The sequence below is a fragment of the Thalassophryne amazonica genome, chromosome 4 (genome assembly GCF_902500255.1).
Source record: "Thalassophryne amazonica chromosome 4, fThaAma1.1, whole genome shotgun sequence".
NCBI lineage: Eukaryota > Metazoa > Chordata > Actinopteri > Batrachoidiformes > Batrachoididae > Thalassophryne > Thalassophryne amazonica.
Genome location: NC_047106.1, coordinates 1,658,436 through 1,681,020, shown reverse-complemented (window position 1 = coordinate 1,681,020; position 22,585 = coordinate 1,658,436). Strand labels below are relative to the sequence as shown.

At 45.0% G+C, this 22,585-nt stretch overlaps 1 protein-coding gene across 4 annotated transcripts in view; it reads right to left on the bottom strand.

Moving 5' to 3' along the window:
• Nucleotides 1-22,585, bottom strand: part of LOC117509345 (diacylglycerol kinase delta-like) — a 275,606-nt gene that overhangs the window by 45,827 nt on the left and 207,194 nt on the right. For all 4 annotated transcript variants that reach the window (XM_034169013.1, XM_034169012.1, XM_034169014.1 and 1 more), the window contains one exon: nt 3,554-3,711. In XM_034169013.1, coding sequence (XP_034024904.1) covers nt 3,554-3,711 — 158 coding nt within the window. The remainder of the gene's footprint in view (nt 1-3,553; nt 3,712-22,585) is intronic.

Below are 22,585 nucleotides of genomic sequence, written 5' to 3'. Positions count from 1 at the left end.
ACACACACACACACACACACACACACACACACACACACACACACACACAAAAAAAAAATTAAAGAAATAGAAAATATACACAGGGATGATGTAAAGCAGTCCAGAAATGACTTAGAAGCTATTCTAGCTGCTTTCTTCCACCTGCGAAATATAGTGAAGATTCGTCCCATCCTGTCTGTGGCTGATGCTGAGACCCTGATTCCTGCATTTATCTCTTCTAGATTGGACTACTGCAATGTTCTATTTTCTGGTATCCCGCAGTCCAGCATTAGGGCTCTCCAATTGGTTCAAAATGCTGCAGCCAGACTTTTGACACGAAGCAGAAAGTTCGACCACATTACACCTATTTTGGCGTCTCTTCACTGGCTTCCTGTCCCAGTGAGATCAGATTTTAAGGTTCTGCTACTAACCTATAAAATTATTCATGGACTGGCACCTCCCTACCTAGCTGACCTAATTAAACCTTACGTATCGGCCCGGGCTTTGAGTTCTCAGGGTGCAGGACTACTTTGTGTCCCTAAGGTGAATAAGAAGTCTGTGGGTCACAGAGCTTTCTCTTATCGTGCCCCTGTTCTGTGGAATGATCTCCCCTGCATCAATAAAACAGTCAGATTCTTAAGTCCAGACTTAAGATGCACTTATTTTCCCTTTCATATGGCAGCATACTGGTACAGTTTTGTTTTACGCTTTTTACTCTTTTAATTCATTTTATTAGTAAACGCAGCGTGCCGCGGCCTCAACTTTATCTAAATTCTGGGTCTTTTAGTGAAGTTTAGGGCTAGTGGCCAGCGATCACCTTAGTATTTCTTCTGTTTTTCTTGTTGCTTAATGTTGACAAATTATACTGTATTTGTTGTCTTTCTTATGCCTGATTCTGTTTTTTCTCTAAGGTGCACCTCCATCCAGAGATGGGAGTTGTGTTTGTGTTGGCGATCCTCCTGTCCTGTGCGCCAATAGCATTTCTTGTATATTCGTCCGTGAATTGTTCTGTAATTTATGTCTGTATCATGGCCCAAGCAGAGGGTCACCCCTTTGAGTCTGGTCTGCTTGAGGTTTCTTCCTCAGAGGGAATTTTTTCTTACCACTGTTGCTCTGGGAGTTAGTAAGGTTAGACCTTACCTGTGTGAAGCACCTTGAGGCAACTCTGTTGTGATTTGGCGCTATATAAAGGAAAGTAAATTGAAACAAACTGACAACCAAGAACTGGTTGTACAATAAACAAAATAGAGGTCATATCAGACAAAAAATAAACACGCACATTAGCCAACAAATAATGAAAATAGACCCATATCATTATGATTATAAAGGGAAACCATGTAGTATGAAGATATCATTTTGTTTTTGAGTATTTAATATTACCAAGATTAAAAGCTTTATATTAGTCATCAATTGTTCCATATAGTAGTCCCTCTGATTCAAATACTGAAAAAAACATTTTTTTAGAAGAGCCTTTATTTGTTATTGTACATATGCATTTCACCGTCTTCATTACAATTACACACAATCCAACCACTAGGGGCAGTGTGCAGCCACAGTCTGGTGCCCGGGGATGAACTCCAGATGTAGAGAGACGCTGTCTTGGTCAGGGGCAGAGAAAGGGGCAGAGCCTACATCAGCAGGTTTTTGATTATGGGAGGAAACAGACATGGGGAGAACATGAAAACTGCACACAGAAAGGGCGGGAAACGATCCCACAACCTTCTTGCTGTGAGGCACCAGTGCCAACCACTAGGCCACCATGCTTCCATAGTATGTCCCTGCTTAGGGTAGTGAGTAAGAAGATCTTAATGCCAGCCTGGTGTTATATTTGTGCCCTAATGAAATGGAAGTAAAATAGCTGTCAAAAAAAAAAAAAAAGGGGGGGGGTGTCAGTCTCTCTGATATCAAATACATGAATAATTTCAAAATCAGGCTAGATACTGATTTTGGATTGGCCCATCCTGAACCACAATGGTTCTGGAACAAAGCTGTCCAAACAAATGAGGCCAAGATGAAGTTCTACCAAGGTGATGTCCAAAGAGTGGAAAAAGAAAAGACCTGCCAATGTTTGAAAACAGTGAAACATGGTGGAGGTTGAAGGGCAGAATCACTGATCTTTACTGATGATGGGACTCATGACAGCAACAGCAAAATTAATTCAGAAAACCAGATGCACATGAATCAGGAGGAACTTCATGATCTAAAACACACCAGCTACTCAACACAGGACTTCTTAAGGGGAAAAGTACTGTGTAGGTCAAAGGTGAGCATGGAATCAAAAATCACCCCAAGGTTCCTCACTTTGTCAGTTGGATGTATGACACACAAATCTGAGCTAAGCGTTAGCTGGTCAAACTGATGTCAATGTCTCACTGGACCAAATACCATCATTTCAGTCTTCTCCAAACTCAAATGTAAGAAATTGCTGGACATCCAGCATTTCACTAAAGCAAGGCAGCCCTCTAAAGTCCTGATGTGTATAAGATTACCAGCAGTTAACAGCATGTCCAACTGAGTATCATCAGCATAGTAGTGAAAAGTAATCCCATAAAGTTGCCGTATGTGCTCAGGAAGTGCTATATAAAGGGAGAAAAGCAGGGGGTCTAAGACGGACCCCTGTGGAACCCCAAATTTCATGGCAACAATGTTTGAGGTGACGATTTTGTATAGGACACAGTGAGAGGGACTGGTGAGGTAGGGTGTCAACCATGCAAGGACAGTCCCAGCAATCCCAAAGTGATTCTCCAGCATGTGCATGCAGGTAACTATGCTGTCAGTCTATATTTATCAATATTCAAAATCTAATACACCTTCACATCTCTTTAACCAAGTGTTCAACCAAACAGCAAAACAGTGAAAGAAATATTCTCTTTATGGTATATAGAAAGGTCAGAGGTCATTGGGTAATGGATTGAGTTGAATATTTTTTTTAAATATGACAATCAATGTCAGCCACTAAAAGGTGCTTCTTCTGAATAAGGTTTAACCCAGGGTTCTTGCCAGTGCAGTTTAGCATAGGGGGCCCCTATGCTGTGATTTGGGCCCCTATACTGTGATTTCTCCAGCATAGGAGGGCTTTTCTGTTGTGTTTTTTCCCCCCTTTTTTAAGGGCATGTCGCACGTTATTTAGCGTCCCAACTAGCAACACAAAGTGGGCCTCAAAAAAAAAAAAAAAATCAGATAATAATGTTTCAAAGGGTTATAAATTTCAAAGTTTTCTTCCCCGGACTCCCAATACTCGTGCCTAAAATGCTTGTTGCGCAGCTATGCCCTGGTAAGTCCCCCTCTATGTTGTGAAAAAATCCTGGTGAGAACCCTGCTGGGGGCCGTGGTGACGCAGGGTGCTTAGACCCAAAGTATTTATTTGAAAATCTAGTTTCATTTGGGGGTTTCCCAGCTCCTCATTGGCTGAGCCAGTCACAATTAATTAGTGGTGGGTGGAGCAATGAGCAAATGTGCAGCACAGGTGCCCTGAAGGAGCAGATTTGGAGGAACTAACAGCTGAATGATCCCCCATGAAGATTTATTTTTAAAAACAGTCATACAGAAGAGAAGAGGATTTAGGTGGTGGTACCTGTGGATGAGGGAACCTGCTGCCTGTCCAAACTCACTGACAAGTGAAGCCTCTTCCTCTGAAATGATCTCTGGCTGGCAGGGAGGCTGACAGGTAGGAGTCCGGAGGAACTCACACTTCTGTTTATCTTCCCAAGACTTCAGTGTGCTCTCAAAGGCCTGCACAACACCGAGAACACTTCAGTATCTTATGAGGTAAAACAGACACGAAATGAAAACTCTATGAACATCACAGTTCAAACATTTGAGTTTTACCATATTTGTGTGTCTGAGCATGCTGGGCTATCCTGCAGTTATTAAATGTTCCTTGTGAGCTGATGTCTGGCGCAGCAAAAAAAAAAAAAAAAAAAAAGTAATGTGACGTGCATGGTTTGTTTTTAATATTAACCACATCGACAATAATTGACAGTGGTCCCTCGCTATAACGCGGTTTCTCGGCCTCACAGTTTCGTGGATTTTTGTTAGTCCAATTTTGCATGCTTTTTGTTTTGTTTTTTACAGCGCATTGTGTTCTGCGTCCTCATCAAGCAGCCGTTCGCGGCACCGCGAAGGGAGAGTACGCACATTGTGTTCTGCGTGTCTGTTTATAAGAATCTTCTCGCCCAGAAGAAAAAAGAGCGCCAACAACTACCCATAACTGTATTCTTCACTCGGAAAAAGACACCTGCAGCGAGGTGTGACTCAGTGGAAAAAGGCGAGACAGCGGCGCCAGGATGCAGAGGCGCGATCAGAGGAACTGTGAAATACTGGTCAGTCACATTTAATAATTTCTTATGTGTCCAACCTCGTAGGTTGATCGTTAAAATTAAATTCGTTAGTTCTAAAAGCCATCATAATTATTTATAGGGAAATGTTCTATTTTTATTTCTCAAACAAATGTTTGGGCCTGAAAACAGGTTGGTCTTATTTTTCTAAGGTTTGAACTTTGAGAGTGTTTACACACGAGAGAAAAGTGAGAAAATGTTAATGCCTGTTTGAGCAAAGTGTATAAAGTGTGTAGTGAGGGGTTTTACAGCCTTAAAACGTCTATAATAATTGTAAAAAATAACGCTGTCTACTTCACGGATTTCGCCTATTGCGGGCTATTTTTAGAACGTAACTCCTGCGATAAACAAGGGACCACTGTACTTCACTGAAACATTTTGCACAGAGTTGACATTAAAGCAGAAAACTGGCATTGCGAAAAGTCATTGTTGCTGTACACTGGGGGTTACGGAATTCATTTATTTGAGTAGGGCTGGGTATCAATTCAAATTCTGACTCGATTCAATTCTGATTCTTAAGATTCAGAATTGATTATTTCAATTTGAACTGATATTGTTTTGGGTTAGTGATATTGAAACAGTTTTTTGAGCTGTCACTTGATTGTCTACCTATGCAACATATAAATACTACTTCACAAAATTTGGCCCTCAAAATGCAGGCAACAGTGTTTCACAGAGCTATACAGGGATGAGAATGGACAAACTCCCCGGCAGAGTCCAGGGGCCGCACCCCTGGTGGGGGCGCAGAGGGTTCAAGCATTTCAGAGGCGTTTCAGGGCCACTAAAGAGATCTAATTTCATGAATTTCCATTTGATATTTTTTGGATGTTGGGTTTGTGGAAACCTGACTGTAATAACAGAATCTGTCTGTGTCGACCTTCTTTCAGTGATACCTGCCTCGTGCTGCAGCACATGTACTTACTATAAATGCCACAGCATTGGACAGATAAGTGTCTTTCCTGAACCTGCAATGAGCTCTGAAATATAATGAAACTTCATGCAAGTATGTGAATTTAATTGAATTTATTAGGCACCAATGCTTACAAATCACTCATTTACAGACCACAAAATCAATACAAAAAAACAATACAAAACAAAAAAGTTACAGGAAAGAAAGAACAAGAAAACAATGTACATGGTGCCCAAAAGATGAAGCAACGCTTATCAACACCTACAACCATCCATACAGTCAAATCAACCCAAGCTATGTGCCAGTTCATACACGTTCATTTCCAACAAAGTCTGAACAGTAGCAGCTCATAACTACAGCTGAGGGAAGTCAGTATTTCACAACAGCTCCTATTTCGTTCTACAACCCCTGGCAATAATTATGGAATCACCGGCCTCGGAGGATGTTCATTCAGTTGTTTAATTTGGTAGAAAAAAAATCAGATCACAGACATGACACAAAACTAAAGTCATTTCAAATGGCAACTTTCTGTCTTTAAGAAACACTATAAGAAATCAGGAAAAATAATTGTGGCAGTCAGTAACGGTTACTTTTTTTAGACCAAGCAGAGGAAAAAAAAAAATGGACTCACTCAATTCTGAGGAATAAATTATGGAATCACCCTGTAAATTTTCATCCCCAAAACTAACACCTGCATCAAATCAGATCTGCTCGTTAGTCTGCATCTAAAAGGGAGTGAACACACCTTGGAGAGCTGTTGCACCAAGTGGACTGACATGAATCATGGCTCCAATGTTGCAAAAGATGTTGGTTGTTCACAGACAGCTGTGTCTAAACTCTGGACCAAATACAAACAACATGGGAAGGTTGTTAAAGGCAAACATACTGGTAGACCAAGGAAGACATCAAAGCGTCAAGACAGAAAACTTAAAGCAATATGTCTCAAAAATCGAAAATGCACAACAAAACAAATGAGGAACGAATGGGAGGAAACTGGAGTCAACGTCTGTGACCGAACTGTAAGAGACCGCCTAAAGGAAATGGGATTTACATACAGAAAAGCTAAACGAAAGCCATCATTAACACCTAAACAGAAAAAAACAAGGTTACAATGGGCTAAGGAAAAGCAATCGTGGACTGTGGATGACTGGATGAAAGTCATATTCAGTGATGAATCTGGAATCTGCATTGGGCAAGGTGATGATGCTGGAACTTTTGTTTGGTGCCGTTCCAATGAGATTTATAAAGATGACTGCCTGAAGAGAACATGTAAATTCTGGAACTTCATTAAGTCCATGCCTCAGAGACTGCAAGCTGTTATAAAAGCCAGAGGTGGTGCAACAAAATACTAGTGATGTGTTGGAGCGTTCTTTTGTTTTTCATGATTCCATCATTTTTTCCTCAGAATTGAGTGAGTCCATATTTTTTTCCCTCTGCTTGGTCTAAAAAAGTAACCGTTACTGACTGCCACAATTATTTTTCCTGATTTCTTATAGTGTTTCGTAAAGCCAGAAAGTTGCCATTTGAAATGACTTTAGTTTTGTGTCATGTCTGTGATCTGCTTTTTTTCTACAAAATTAAACAACTGAATGAACATCCTCCGAGGCCGGTGATTCCATCATTTTTGCCAGTGGTTGTAGTTACCCCGGTACAATTCAATAGTAAGAATTCAAATGAAGCAGATTCATCATACAACATAAACTCAACATTTTTCATCAGATACACATCCGACGAACACCATTTCTTTGTATAAATATTTAAACTGGTTGATATTTGGACACCGTTTGAGTTTCTCAGGTAGCTTATTCCATTTTTTTGGGGCCACAAATGGAGACACAGAAGCATTTCCTGGTTGTCTTAGCGCCAGCAATTTTAACCCCTTAAAACCCCTTAAACCCCTTGTCTTTTTCCTGGTTCTCTCCCTCAGCCCCAACCAGTCCCAGCAGAAGACTGCCCCTCCCTGAGCCTGGTTCTGCTGGAGGTTTCTTCCTGTTAAAAGGGAGTTTTTCCTTCCCACTGTAGCCAAGTGCTTGCTCACAGGGGGTCGTTTTGACCATTGGGGTTTTACATAATTATTGTATGGCCTTGCCTTACAATATAAAGCGCCTTGGGGCAACTGTTTGTTGTGATTTGGCGCTATATAAAAAAATTGATTGATTGATTGATTGATTAAATTATATATTCCTTCTCTTTGTATAAAATATTGCTGAATTCTAAATGGTACTTGCTTATTTTTTACTTTATACATCAATTGAACAGTCTTAAATGAAATCAACTTGCTTATTTTTTACTTTATACATCAATTGAACAGTCTTAAATGAAATCATGTCATACAGTTTTAAAATCTTCGATTTAATGAACAATGGGTTGGTATGATCCCGATAACCTGCATTGTGAATTATTCTTAATTCGCCCTATTGACATATCCCATAATCCCTTGCATGCCAGAGAGTCACTGCAGTCAAACAATACAGAGAATCAACACGATGACAGTTGTAAATTAATATTATACTACAAAAATGTATTTTTTATGCTTTTCATCACGTTAATAAGAGACTGCTGCATGATACCCTGAAAACTTGCTAAAACAATTATAACAAATAATCTGTGTCTGTTACATTTAATCTGCGTGGAATTTAATAAACACAAACCAAATTTCAGACATATTATATATATTAGTCTGGAACAAAGAGGACAAACAGTGTTGTAAAGAACAATAATCAAGACGTTAAAGAGCAAACTTCACTTTCCCCCAGAACGACATGATCAGGAAGCGATTGTAGCTCACAGCAGCTGCCATTGAAAATAACGGAGAGACAGACACTGATTCTCAAGTTTACATAAAATAAACGCAATAACGTCTATAAACTGTTGTGTGGGCCGCTGAAGAGGAGGTACTGCTGGCCCACCACCACCACCAGAGGGCACCCTGCCTGGAGTGCGGGCTCCAGGCACCAGAGGGCGCTGCCATCTCACAGGAGCAGCCGGGGTGACAGCTGTCACCTACGACAGCTGTTACCAATCATCTGATCCGCAGCGGTATATCTGCAAGACGTCATCTCCACTTCTCTGCCGAGATATCGCTCTACCAAGGAGGTAACGATCTCAGCTGACTGTGTTGATTCTCTGACAGGAATATCTATTGCTTGTGTGTGTTGGACAGCAGATATTCTGTTTCTTTATTCGATGAGAGGTGGAGGTGGCATTCCCACCATACGTGTTGCTGGGTGCACACGCACCCACATCTAACTGTTTTTGTTCCTCGCCAGCAGTACCAGATCCGACAAGTGGAGGCAGTGGCCACCTGGGTGTTCGGGACTTGGCGGCTCCAGTATTCCCGGGGTTCGGTGGCGGAGGAAATCGTGTGGTTCCGGTTCTGCTTTGGACAGACGTCTCTTATCTTTGAGCCTGCCCACACGTCACCCTTGTAATTGACTGACTGTTAAATTTCACATTCGCCGTGTTGGTTGTGATTTTTCACAACAGTAAAGTGTTGTTATTTGACTTCCTTCATTGTCCGTTCATTTGCGCCCCTGTTGTGGGTCCGTGTTCCTACACTTTCACAACAGGATATCTCGGCCAGCGTCATGGACCCCGAGGGGCGTCAACCGGCTGTTGAACGGCCAATGGAAGAACCGGGCGCACAGGCGTCTGCAGGAGGAATGATCGGTGAGTTGCAGCGAATCCTCACCGCCTTTACGGCTCGGTTGGATCTTATGACCGAGCAGAAAGTCCTCCTTAACCGCAGGGTGGAGGCTATCGCTGCTCAGGTGGAAGCGCGCCCTCAGGGCGCTGCTGCGGCTCTCCCTCCTGTCGATCCTGTGCGCAACGTTGACATTCCACAGGTCGTTCAACGACCCCTCCCACCTTCCCCTGAAGCATACATAAGCCCTCCAGAGCCGTACGGGGGTTGTGTGGAGACGTGCGCGGACTTTCTTATGCAGTGTTCGAAGGAGCTCCTGGTGGCTAAGGACGAACCGCGGGATTTAGACGGGCTTATTGATCTGGTTATACGATTAGACAATCGGTTAGAAGAACGCCGTCGGGAACGAGACGAAGGGCGTGGCCGGGCACGCGCCGTCCCTCTCCCTTCCGGTTCCAACCGAGCTCCGACCTCCCCACGCTCCACTGCCTCTACGCTCCGTGTGGTTACAGCTCCCCCTGCTGATGAAGCTATGGACATGAGCAGGGCCACATTTAAACCACCGGATAGACAGAGGAGGCTGGTCCGCGGAGCGTGCTTTGTTTGTGGCTCGATAGAGCATCAAGTGAGGGACTGCCCCGAGCGGTTAAACAACCAACGCCCGCCCCTAGAAACTGGGCTAGGGGTGGGCCAAGACATTCACGTGGGACACACCCATATTCAATCAATCAATCAACTTTTTTCTTATATAGCGCCAAATCACAACAAACAGTTGCCCCAAGGCGCTCCATATTGTAAGGCAAGGCCATACAATAATTATGAAAAACCCCAACGGTCAAAACGACCCCCTATGAGCAAGCACTTGGCCACAGTGGGAAGGAAAAACTCCCTTTTAACAGGAAGAAACCTCCAGCAGAACCAGGCTCAGGGAGGGGCAGTCTTCTGCTGAGACTGGTTGGGGCTGAGGGAAAAAACCAGGAAAAAGACATGCCGTGAAGGGGGGCAGAGATCGATCACTAATGATTAAATGCAGAGTGATGCATACGGAGCAAAAAGAGAAAGAAACAGTGCATCATGGGAACCCCCCCACAATCTACGTCTAAAGCAGCATAACCAAGGGATGGTCCAGGGTCACCCGATCCAGCCCTAACTATAAGTCTTAGCGAAAAGGAAAGTTTTAAGCCTAATCTTAAAAGTAGAGAGGGTATCTGTCTCCCTGATCTGAATTGGGAGCTGGTTCCACAGGAGAGGAGCCTGAAAGCTGAAGGCTCTGCCTCCCATTCTACTCTTACAAACCCTAGGAACTACAAGTAAGCCCGCAGTCTGAGAGCGAAGCGCTCTAATGCGGTAATATGGTACTACGAGGTCCCTAAGATAAGATGGGACCTGATTATTCAAAACCTTATAAGTAAGAAGAAGAATTTTAAATTCTATTCTAGAATTAACAGGAAGCCAATGAAGAGAGGCCAACATGGGTGAGATATGCTCTCTCCTGCTAGTCCCCGTCAGTACTCTAGCTGCAGCATTCTGAACCAACTGAAGGCTTTTTAGGGAACTTTTAGGACAACCTGATAATAATGAATTACAATAGTCCAGCCTAGAGGAAATAAATGCATGAATTAGTTTTTCAGCATCACTCTGAGACAAGACCTTTCTGATTTTAGAGATATTGCGTAAATGCAAAAAGGCAGTCCTACATATTTGTTTAATATGCGCTTTGAATGACATATCCTGATCAAAAATGACTCCAAGATTTCTCACAGTATTACTAGAGATCAGGGAAATGCCATCCAGAGTAACGATCTGGTTAGACACCATGCTTCTAAGATTTGTGGGGCCAAGTACAATAACTTCAGTTTTATCTGAGTTTAAAAGCAGGAAATTAGAGGTCATCCATGTCTTTATGTCTGTAAGACAATCCTGCAGTTTAGCTAATTGGTGTGTATCCTCTGGCTTCATGGATAGATAAAGCTGGGTATCATCTGCGTAACAATGAAAATTTAAGCAATACCGTCTAATAATACTGCCTAAGGGAAGCATGTATAAAGTGAATAAAATTGGTCCTAGCACAGAACCTTGTGGAACTCCATAATTAACTTTAGTCTGTGAAGAAGATTCCCCATTTACATGAACAAACTGTAATCTATTAGACAAATATGATTCAAACCACCGCAGCGCAGTGCCTTTTAATACCTATGACATGCTCTAATCTCTGTAATAAAATTTTATGGTCAACAGTATCAAAAGCAGCACTGAGGTCCAACAGAACAAGCACAGAGATAAGTCCACTGTCCGAAGCCATAAGAAGATCATTTGTAACCTTCACTAATGCTGTTTCTGTACTATGATGAATTCTAAAACCTGACTGAAACTCTTCAAATAGACCATTCCTCTGCAGGTGATCAGTTAGCTGTTTTACAACTACCCTCTCAAGAATCTTTGAGAGAAAAGGAAGGTTGGAGATTGGCCTATAATTAGCTAAGATACCTGGGTCAAGTGATGGCTTTTTAAGTAATGGTTTAATTACTGCCACCTTAAAGGCCTGTGGTACATAACCAACTAACAAAGATAGATTGATCATATTTAAGATTGAAGCATTAAATAATGGTAGGACTTCCTTGAGCAGCCTGGCAGGAATGGGGTCTAATAAACATGTTGATGGTTTGGATGAAGTAACTAATGAAAATAACTCAGACAGAACAATCGGAGAGAAAGAGTCTAACCAAATACCGGCATCACTGAAAGCAGCCAAAGATAACGATACGTCTTTGGGATGGTTATGAGTAATTTTTTCTCTAATAGTTAAAATTTTGTTAGCAAAGAAAGTCATGAAGTCATTACTAGTTAAAGTTAATGGAATACTCAGCTCAATAGAGCTCTGACTCTTTGTCAGCCTGGCTACAGTGCTGAAAAGAAACCTGGGGTTGTTCTTATTTTCTTCAATTAGTGATGAGTAGAAAGATGTCCTAGCTTTACGGAGGGCTTTTTTTATAGAGCAACAGACTCTTTTTCCAGGCTAAGTGAAGATCTTCTAAATTAGTGAGACGCCATTTCCTCTCCAACTTACGGGTTATCTGCTTTAAGCTACGAGTTTGTGAGTTATACCACGGAGTCAGACCCTTCTGATTTAAAGCTCTCTTTTTCAGAGGAGCTACAGCATCCAAAGTTGTCTTCAAAGAGGATGTAAAACTATTGACGAGATACTCTAACTCCCTTACAGAGTTTAGGTAGCTACTCTGCTCTGTGTTGGTATATGACATTAGAGAACATAAAGAAGGAATCATATCCTTAAACCTAGTTACAGTGCTTTCTGAAAGACTTCTAGTGTAATGAAACTTATTCCCCACTGCAGGGTAGTCCATCAGTGTAAATGTAAATGTTATTAAAAAATGATCAGACAGAAGGGAGTTTTCAGGGAATACTGTTAAGTCTTCTATTTCCATACCATAAGTCAGAACAAGATCTAAGATATGATTAAAGTGGTGGGTGGACTCATTTACTTTTTGAGCAAAGCCGATAGAGTCTAATAATAGATTAAATGCAGTGTTGAGGCTGTCATTCTCAGCATCTGTGTGGATGTTAAAATCGCCCACTATAATTATCTTATCTGAGCTAAGCACTAAGTCAGACAAAAGGTCTGAAAATTCACAGAGAAACTCACAGTAACGACCAGGTGGACGATAGATAATAACAAATAAAACTGGTTTTTGGGACTTCCAATTTGGATGGACAAGCTTTCAAATGAATTAAAGCTCTGTCTAGGTTTTTGATTAATTAATAAGCTGGAATGGAAGATTGCTGCTAATCCTCCGCCACGGCCCGTGCTACGAGCATTCTGACAGTTAGTGTGACTCGGGGGTGTTGACTCATTTAAACTAACATATTCATCCTGCTGTAACCAGGTTTCTGTTAGGCAGAATAAATCAATACGTTGATCAATTATTATATCATTTACCAACAGGGACTTAGAAGAGAGAGACCTAATGTTTAATAGACCACATTTAACTGTTTTAGTCTGTGGTGCAATTGAAGGTGCTATATTATTTTTTCTTTTTGAATTTTTATGCTTAAATAGATTTTTGCTGGTTATTGGTGGTCTGGGAGCAGGCACCGTCTCTACGGGGATGGGGTTACACACCGAAAGTTACACACCGATTTAATGTTAATTTTAGTGACCTCCGATTGGCGTAACCGAGTGTCATTACTGCCGACGTGAATTACAATCTTACCAAATTTACGCTTAGCCTTAGCCAGCAATTTCAAATGTCCTTCGATGTCGCCTGCTCTGGCCCCCGGAAGACAATTGACAATGGTTGCTGGTGTCGCTAACTTCACATTTCTCAAAACAGAGTCGCCAATAACCAGAGTTTGATCCTCGGCGAGTGTATCGTCGAGTGGGGAAAAACGGTTAGAGATGTGAACGGGTTGACGGTGTACACGGGGCTTCTGTTTAGGGCTACGCTTCCTCCTCACAGTCACCCAGTCAGCCTGCTTTCCCGACTGCCCGGGATCTGCCAGGGGGGAACTAACGGCGGCTAAGCTACCTTGGTCCGCACCGACTACAGGGGCCTGGCTAGCTGTAGAATTTTCCACGGTGCGGAGCCGAGTCTCCAATTCGCCCAGCCTGGCCTCCAAAGCTACGAATAAGCTGCACTTATTACAAGTACCGTTACTGCTAAAGGAGGCCGAGGAATAACTAAACATTTCACACCCAGAGCAGAAAAGTACGGGAGAGACAGGAGAAGCCGCCATGCTAAATCGGCTAAGAGCTAGTAGCTACGCAACCTAGTGGATTCCTAAAAACACACAAAGTGAATAATGTGTAAATAATTTAGAGGTGATTCAGCAGAAGGAGTGCCCCAATCAAGGCACCAAACAGGCCATGAAGCAGCACAGGCAACGCACGACAACAGCGAACGCACGACAACGGTGCTAAAATAAAATAAAAATCGACTAAACACGCTGTGGAGCAGCACAGATAACGCACGACAACAGTGCTAAAAAAAATAAAAAAATAAAAAAAATAAAAATGAAAGCGTTAGCAAGCTAGTTAGCTTGCCAACGCTGATGAAAGTTAGCTGATAAAAGTGCTCCGTCGCGATGTTTCGACCGTTAGAGGTCTTCCTTAGGCGTTGGAGCACAGTAAAAAAGTAAAAAAAAAAAGTAAAAAGGTAAAAAAGTAAAAAAGTCTTGAAAAAGACTGTTAATTCAAGTCCAAAGCAGCAGGTAGCAGTCTCTGTGTAAACAGTCCCAACAGAGAGCCACACGACTCCCGGTTACAATCCTTTATGAGGATTTAACCCTTCAGGCCCCAGCACTGGTGGACACGGGCTCAGAAGGGAATTTGCTAGACAGCAAATGGGCCAGGGAGGCAGGGCTCCCTCTGGTGGCACTTACTTCACCTGTGCAAGTATGGGCACTAGATGGCTCCCTACTCCCTTTAATCACACATAAGACACCTCCAGTAACTCTGGTGGTGTCAGGGAACCACCGGGAGGAGATCGAGTTTTTTGTGACTCCTGCCACCTCCCGCGTGATTCTAGGGTTCCCCTGGATGTTAAAACACAATCCCCGGATCGATTGACCGTCCGGGGTAGTGGTTCAGTGGAGCGAGACCTGCCATCGGGTATGTTTAGGTTCCTCGGTTCCTCCCGGTTCCCAGGCTAAGGAGGAGGTCAGAGTCCCGCCCAATCTCGGGACAGTGCCGGTGGAGTACCATGACCTTGTGGACGTGTTCAGCAAGGATCTGGCGCTCACCCTTCCCCCGCACCGCCCGTACGATTGTGCCATTGATTTGGTTCCAGGCGTTGAGTTCCCGTCCAGCAGGCTGTACAACCTCTCACGACCTGAGCACGAATCAATGGAGACCTACATCCGGGACTCTCTAGCTGCCGGGTTGATCCGGAATTCCACCTCCCCGATGGGTGCAGGTTTCTTTTTTGTGGGGAAAAAGGATGGCGGACTACGTCCATGCATTGATTACAGGGGGCTGAACGAAATCATGGTTCGTAACCGATACCCATTGCCCTTATTGGATTCAGTATTCACGCCCCTGCATGGAGCCCAAATGTTCACTAAGCTAGATCTTAGAAATGCGTATCACCTGGTTCGGATCCGGAAGGGAGACGAGTGGAAGACGGCATTTAACACCCCCTTAGGTCATTTTGAGTACCTGGTCATGCCGTTCGGTCTTACAAACGCCCCCGCGACGTTCCAAGCATTGGTTAATGATGTCTTGCGGGATTTCCTGCACCGATTCGTCTTCCTATATCTGGACGATATACTCATCTTTTCTCCGGATCCTGAGACTCATGTCCGGCATGTACGTCAGGTCCTGCAGCGGTTGTTGGAGAACCGGCTGTTTGTGAAGGGCGAGAAGTGCGAGTTCCACCGCACTTCTTTGTCCTTCCTGGGGTTTATCATCTCCCCTAACTCCGTCGCTCCTGATCCGGCCAAGGTCGCGGCGGTGAGAGACTGGCCCCAACCCACCAGCCGTAGGAAGCTGCAACAGTTCCTCGGCTTTGCTAATTTCTACAGGAGGTTCATTAAGGGCTACAGTCAGGTAGTTAGCCCCCTGACAGCCCTGACCTCACCAAAAGTCCCCTTCACCTGGTCGGATCGTTGCGATGCCGCGTTCAAGGAGTTGAAACGGCGCTTCTCGTCTGCACCCGTTCTGGTGCAGCCCGATCCTAGTCGCCAGTTAGTGGTTGAAGTGGACGTCTCGGACTCAGGGATAGGAGCTGTGCTTTCCCAGAGCGGGAAGACCGATAAGGTCCTTCACCCGTGTGCCTATTTTTCCCGCAGGTTGACCCCGGCCGAACGGAACTATGACGTCGGCAATCGAGAACTCCTTGCGGTGAAAGAGGCTCTTGAAGAGTGGAGACATCTGTTGGAGGGAACGTCCGTGCCATTCACGGTTTTCACTGACCACCGGAACCTGGAGTATATCAGGACCGCCAAGCGGCTGAACCCCAGGCAAGCCCGCTGGTCACTGTTCTTCGGCCGTTTTGACTTCCGGATCACCTACCGTCCCGGGACCAAAAACCAGAGATCGGATGCCTTGTCCCGGGTACATGAAGATGAAGTCAAAGCGGAGTTGTCGGATCCACCGGAACCCATCATCCCGGAGTCCACTATCGTGGCCACCCTCACCTGGGACGTAGAGAGAACCGTCCGGGAGGCCCTGGCACGAAGCCCGGACCCCGGAACTGGGCCGAAGAACAGACTCTACGTCCCACCAGAGGCTAGGGCTGCAGTCCTGGACTTCTGTCACGGCTCCAAGCTCTCCTGTCATCCAGGGGTGCGAAGAACCGTGGCAGTTGTCCGGCAGCGCTTCTGGTGGGCGTCCCTAGAGGCCGACGTCCGGGATTATATCCAGGCCTGCACCACCTGCGCCAGGGGCAAGGCTGATCATCGCAGGGCTTCGGGACTGCTCCAGCCGCTGCCCGTGCCTCATCGCCCCTGGTCCCACATCGGCCTGGATTTTGTCACGGGCCTCCCGCCGTCCCAGGGCAACACCACCATCCTCACGATAGTGGACAGATTCTCCAAGGCGGCCCACTTCGTGGCCCTCCCGAAGCCCCCGACGGCCCAGGAGACAGCGGACCTCCTGGTCCACCACGTCGTCCGGCTGCATGGGATTCCAACAGACATTGTCTCTGATCGCGGTCCCCAGTTCTCCTCGCAAGTCTGGAGGAGCTTCTGCCGGGAACTGGGGGCCACGGTGAGTCTCTCATCCGGGTATCATCCCCAGACCAACGGGCAAGCAGAACGGGCCAATCAGGAGGTGGAACAGGCCCTGCGTTGCGTGACGGCCGCGCACCCGGCGGCCTGAAGTACTCATTTGGCCTGGATCGAGTATGCCCATAACAGCCAGGTGTCGTCAGCCACCGGCCTCTCCCCTTTCGAGGTGTGTCTGGGGTACCAGCCTCCTTTGTTTCCGGTGGTTGAGGGAGAGGTCGGTGTGCCCTCGGTCCAGGCGGAAGTGCCGTCGGGTGTGGCGTGCCGCCCGTTCTGCTTTGCTGAGGGCCCGGATGAGGACGAAGGCCCATGCAGACCGTCGGCGGACCCCGGCCCCTACGTATCGGCCAGGGCAGGAAGTGTGGTTGTCAACTAAGGACATTCCCCTCCAAGTGGTCTCCCCTAAATTGCAGGATCGGTATATCGGTCCGTTTAAGATCCTCAAGGTCATCAGTCCAGCCGCAGTGAGGCTTCAGCTTCCGGCCTCACTGCGGATCCATCCCGTTTTCCATGTGTCCCGTCGAGAGACAGGTTAGTTTTACCCTACTGATGATGTGTTGTTTCAATAGTAATCCTGCTCAGTACGAGAGGAACCGCAGATTCAGACATTTGGTGTATGTGCTTGGCTGAGGAGCCAATGGTGCGAAGCTACCATCTGTGGGATTATGACTGAACGCCTCTAAGTCAGAATCCTGACTAGACGAAGCGATACCGAAGCGCCGTGGATTTTCGGTTGGCCCCTGATAACTGGGCCTCCTGCGCGGGGGGGGCCCGGTGAGCAGAGCCGCTCGTGACTGGACTGGGGCGCGGCCGGATATGCGGCCGCCCCTCTCCTCACACGCAACTCCTGTTTGTGGAGAACCTGGTGCTAAATCACTTGCAGACGACCTGATTCTGGGTCAGGGTGTCGTAAGTAGCAGAGCAGCTCCCTCGCTGCGATCTATTGAAAGACAGCCCTCGATCTAAGCTTTTAAATTTGAGCGCCTTGGGGCAACTGTTTGTTGTGATTTGGCGCTATATAAGAAAAAAGTTGATTGATTGATTGACTTAAGCCACATCACACTTCACCCCTCTGTACTCCGGGTCCGGCACCGCCTCCTGCCCGGATCATCGATGGCGAGCCGGCTTGGACTGTGCACCGGCTTTTGGATGTCCGAAGGATGGGCCGGGGCTTCCAGTATTTGGTGGACTGGGAGGGGTACGGCCCCGAAGAACGCTCCTGGGTGAAGAGGAGCTTCATCCTGGACCCGGCCCTCCTGGCCGATTTCTACCGCCGCCACCCGGACAAGCCTGGTCGGGCGCCAGGAGGCGCCCGTTGAGGGGGGGGTCCTGTTGTGTGGGCCGCTGAAGAGGAGGTACTGCTGGCCCACCACCACCAGAGGGCACCCTGCCTGGAGTGCGGGCTCCAGGCACCAGAGGGCGCTGCCATCTCACAGGAGCAGCCGGGGTGACAGCTGTCACCTACGACAGCTGTTACCAATCATCTGATCCGCAGCGGTATATCTGCAAGACGTCATCTCCACTTCTCTGCCGAGATATCGCTCTACCAAGGAGGTAACAATCTCAGCTGACTGTGTTGATTCTCTGACAGGAATATCTATTGCTTGAGTGTGTTGGACAGCAGATATTCTGTTTCTTTTTTCGACGAGAGGTGGAGGTGGCATTCCCACCATACGTGTTGCTGGGTGCACACGCACCCACATCTAACTGTTTTTGTTCCTCGCCAACAGTACCAGATCCGACAAGCGGAGGCAGTGGCCACCTGGGTGTTCGGGACTTGGCGGCTCCAGTATTCCCGGGGTTCGGTGGCGGAGGAAATCGTGTTGTTCCGGTTCTGCTTTGGACGGACGTCTCTTATCTTTGAGCCTGCCCACACGTCACCCTTGTAATTGACTGACTGTTAAATTTCACATTCGCCGTGTTGGTTGTGCTTTTTCACAACAGTAAAGTGTTGTTATTTGACTTCCTTCATTGTCCGTTCATTTGCGCCCCTGTTGTGGGTCCGTGTTCCTACACTTTCACAACATAAACCCAAAAATATAAAAATAGTTTTATGTTGCGATGTTAATAGTGTTGTCTGTGTGCAGCGATTAAAGTGCAGCGTGATCAGAGCGTCTCAATGCATTTCTCGATGTTACTGAGATCTTGCAGCGCGGCGACCTCGCCAAGGTTTTGCGGGATTTGAAACATCAATAGGGCGAATGCTCTTTTTTTTGAAGGATGAATAATGGTTGCACTGTGGTTTTATAGTTATTGCCCCAGACCTCAGCACACTAAGTCAAATAAGGTGCAATCAATGTAAAATACAGAGTATGTAGTGATTTACCATCAAGAATGTGCTTTGCCCCATTTTAATACTGCAATACTTTTTGATACTTTCTTTTGAATATGTTGAATATGAGCTTTCCAGTAAATTCTATCATCGATGATCACACCTAACAAGTTGTTCTCTTTGACACACACCATGTTTATCCCCTGTATGTTTAACTGTATTTGTTCATCTTTTTTATGTTTTCCAAATAACATTATTTAATTTTAGACCAATTTAATGACAATTTGTTGACATCAAACCAACTCTTCAACTTTATCATTTCAGATCCCAAATCAACTAATAATTGTTGCAAATTATCTCTAAATAAATCAAATCAAATCAATTCAAATCAAATCAATTTTATTTATATAGCGCCAAATCACAACAAACAGTTGCCCCAAGGCGCTTTATATTGTAAGGCAAGGCCATACAATAATTACGGAAAAACCCCAACGGTCAAAACGACCCCCTGTGAGCAAGCACTTGGCGACAGTGGGAAGGAAAAACTCCCTTTTAACAGGAAGAAACCTCCAGCAGAACCAGGCTCAGGGAGGGGCAGCCTTCTGCTGGGACTGGTTGGGGCTGAGGGAGAGAACCAGGAAAAAGACATGCTGTGGAGGGGAGCAGAGATCAATCACTAATGATTAAATGCAGAGTGATGCATACAGAGCAAAAAGAGAAAGAAACTCTCAGTGCATCATGGGAACCCCCCAGCAGTCTAAGTCTATAGCAGCAAATAGGTGTGTGTCATCTGCAAAGAGAACTGCTTTAAACACATCCAAGACTTTACATAAATCATTGATATACAAAATAATTTTGGTGCCAACACGAACCCTGAGGAACCCCACAAACGATGTCCAGATACGAAGAACAGCAGTCCACAACTTTAACAAACTGTTTCTGGTTTTGTAAATAGCTTTTAATCCAATTCAGAGCCACACCTCTGATCCCATAAAGCTCCATCTTTTGAAATATGTTGTGACTGATTGTGTCAAAAAGCCTTTCTTAAGTCAATAAATAATTCTATTACTATTTTCCTTTGGTCCACATCCATCCATCCATTTTCTTCCACTTTATCTGGAGTCGGGACACGGGGGTAGCAGCTCAAGCAAAGCCGCCCAGGCCTCTCTCGATGGGATGTGCCCAGAACACCTCTCCAGCAAGGCGTCCAGTGGGCATCCGGAAAAGATGCCCGAGCCACCTCAGGTGGCTCCTTTCGATGTGGAGGAGCAGCGGCTCGACTCTGAGCTCCTCCCAAGTGACTGAGCTCCTCCACCTATCTCTAAGTGAGCGCCCAGCCACCCTGCGGAGGAAACTCATCTCGGCCGCTTGTACTCGTGATCTTGTTCTTTTGGTCATGAGCCAAATCTCATGACGATAGGTGAGTGTCAAAATGTAGATCGATCGGTAAATTGAGAGCTTTGCCCCCCTACTCAGCTCTCTCTTCACCACGACGGTCCGATAGAGCGACCGCATCACTGCAGACGCTGCAACGAGCCATCTGTCCATCTCACGCTCCATCCATCTCTCTCTCGTGAACAAGACCCCGAGATACTTAAACTCCTCCACTTGAGGCAAGGACACTCCACCGACCCAAAGAGGGCAAAGCACCTTTTTCCGGTCGAGAACCATGGCCTCGGATTTGGAGGTGCTGATTTTCATCCCGGACGCTTCACACTCGGCTGCAAACCGCCCCAGTGCATGCTGAAGGTCCTGATTTGACAAAGCCAACAGAACCACATCGTCCGCAAACAGCAGAGACGAGATTCTGTGGTTCCCAAACCGGACTCCCTCTACACCAGGGGTGGGCATCGAGGGCCGAGACACTGCAGGTTTCCCGTGCAACCAATCACCTCAGCAGGTGGGTTGGTGATGAGCTTCTGCTCTGAACATAAACACCTGGTTGTCAATGAAATCACCTGCTGAGACACATGATCATTAATGAAATTACCTGCTGAGGTGATTGGTTGCACAGAAAACCTGCAGTGTCTCGGCCTGCCTAGAAATTCTGTCCATAAAGGTAATGAACAGAACCGGTGACAAAGGGCAGCCCTGGCGGAGGCCAACGTGCACTGGAAACAGGCTTGAAACAGGCTTCCAATCTGTTATTGTAAAGTTTTTCCAAAATCTTTGAAAATTGTGACAATAAAGACACAGGCCTATTAGTTAGTAAAAAGGTGTTTGTCACCAGATTTGAATAAAGGTATCACTTTTGCTACTTTCATACCATATGGGACAATTCCAGTTTGAAATGATTTATTAAATATATATGTTAATGGTTTAGCAGTTTCTGTAATTATCTGCTTTACTAAGGTCATATGTACATCATTATGATCAGTTGACTTTTTGCTTTTACATGTAATGACTACCTTAATTTCTCTCTCATCAACTGGGCCAAGAAACAATGTATACGGATTTCTATCAATTATTTTGTGATTTTCCCATGGGCTGTGTGGAATGTTAGCTGCCAAATCTGGCCCAACATTAGCAAAAAAATTATTGAAACTATTCACAACTTGGTTCATGTTGTATTCATCATTGTTATTATAAGTATTTTGGGTAGTTCTTTGCCTTTGGTTCATTTGCTATAATACTATTTAGTATTTTCCATGTTTCCTTGATGTTATTTTTATTATCGTTTAGTATTTTTGCAAAGTATGATTTTTTTGCAGTTCCGCATAATGGTTAATTTATTTTTATAGACTTATAGTTAATCTCAGTCTCTCTTGATTTATTTCTAATAAACTCTATATAGCATATTTTTCTTCTTGCAAGCCTTTTGTAGCCCTTTTGTTATCCATGGACACTCCTTATATTTATTATTTACACTCTACTGTATAATTGGACAGTTTTTGTTGTATATACAGTGGGGTAAAAAAGCATTTAGTCAGCCCCTGATTGTGCAAGTTCTCCTACTTAGAAAGATGAGAGAGGTCTGTAATTTTCATCATAGGTACACTTCAACTGTGAGAGACAAAATGAGAAAAAAAAATCCAGGAAATCACATTGTAAGACTTTTAAAGAATTTCTTTGTAAATTATGGTGGAAAATAAGTATTTGGTCAATAACAAAAGTTCAACTCAATACTTTGTAACATAATCTTTGTTGGCAATGACAGAGGTCAAACGTTTCCTGTAAGTCTTCATCAGGTTTGCACACACTGTAGCTGGTATTTTGGTCCATTCCTCCATGCAGATCTCCTCTAGAGCAGTGATGTTTTGGGGCTGTCGCTGGGCAACATGGACTTTCAACTTCCTCAACAAATTTTCTATGGGGTTGAGGTCTGGAGACTGGCTAGGCCACTCCAGGACCTTGAAATGCTTTTTACAGAGCCACTCCGTTTCCCGAGCGGTGTGTTTGGGATCACTGAAATGCTGGAAGGCCCAGCCACATTGCATCTTCAATGCTCTCAATGATGGAAGGAGGTTTTGGCTTAAAATCTTATACATGGCCACGTTCATTCTTCCTTTATCAACGGATCAGTCGTCCTGTCCTCTTTGCAGAAAAACAGCCCCAAAGCATGATGTTTCCACCCCTATGCTTCACAGTAGATATGGTGTTCTTGGGATGCAGCTTAGCATTCTTCTTCCTCCAAACACAACGAGTGGAGATTTTACCAAAAAGTTCTATTTTGGTTTCATCTGACCACATATTCTCCCAATCCT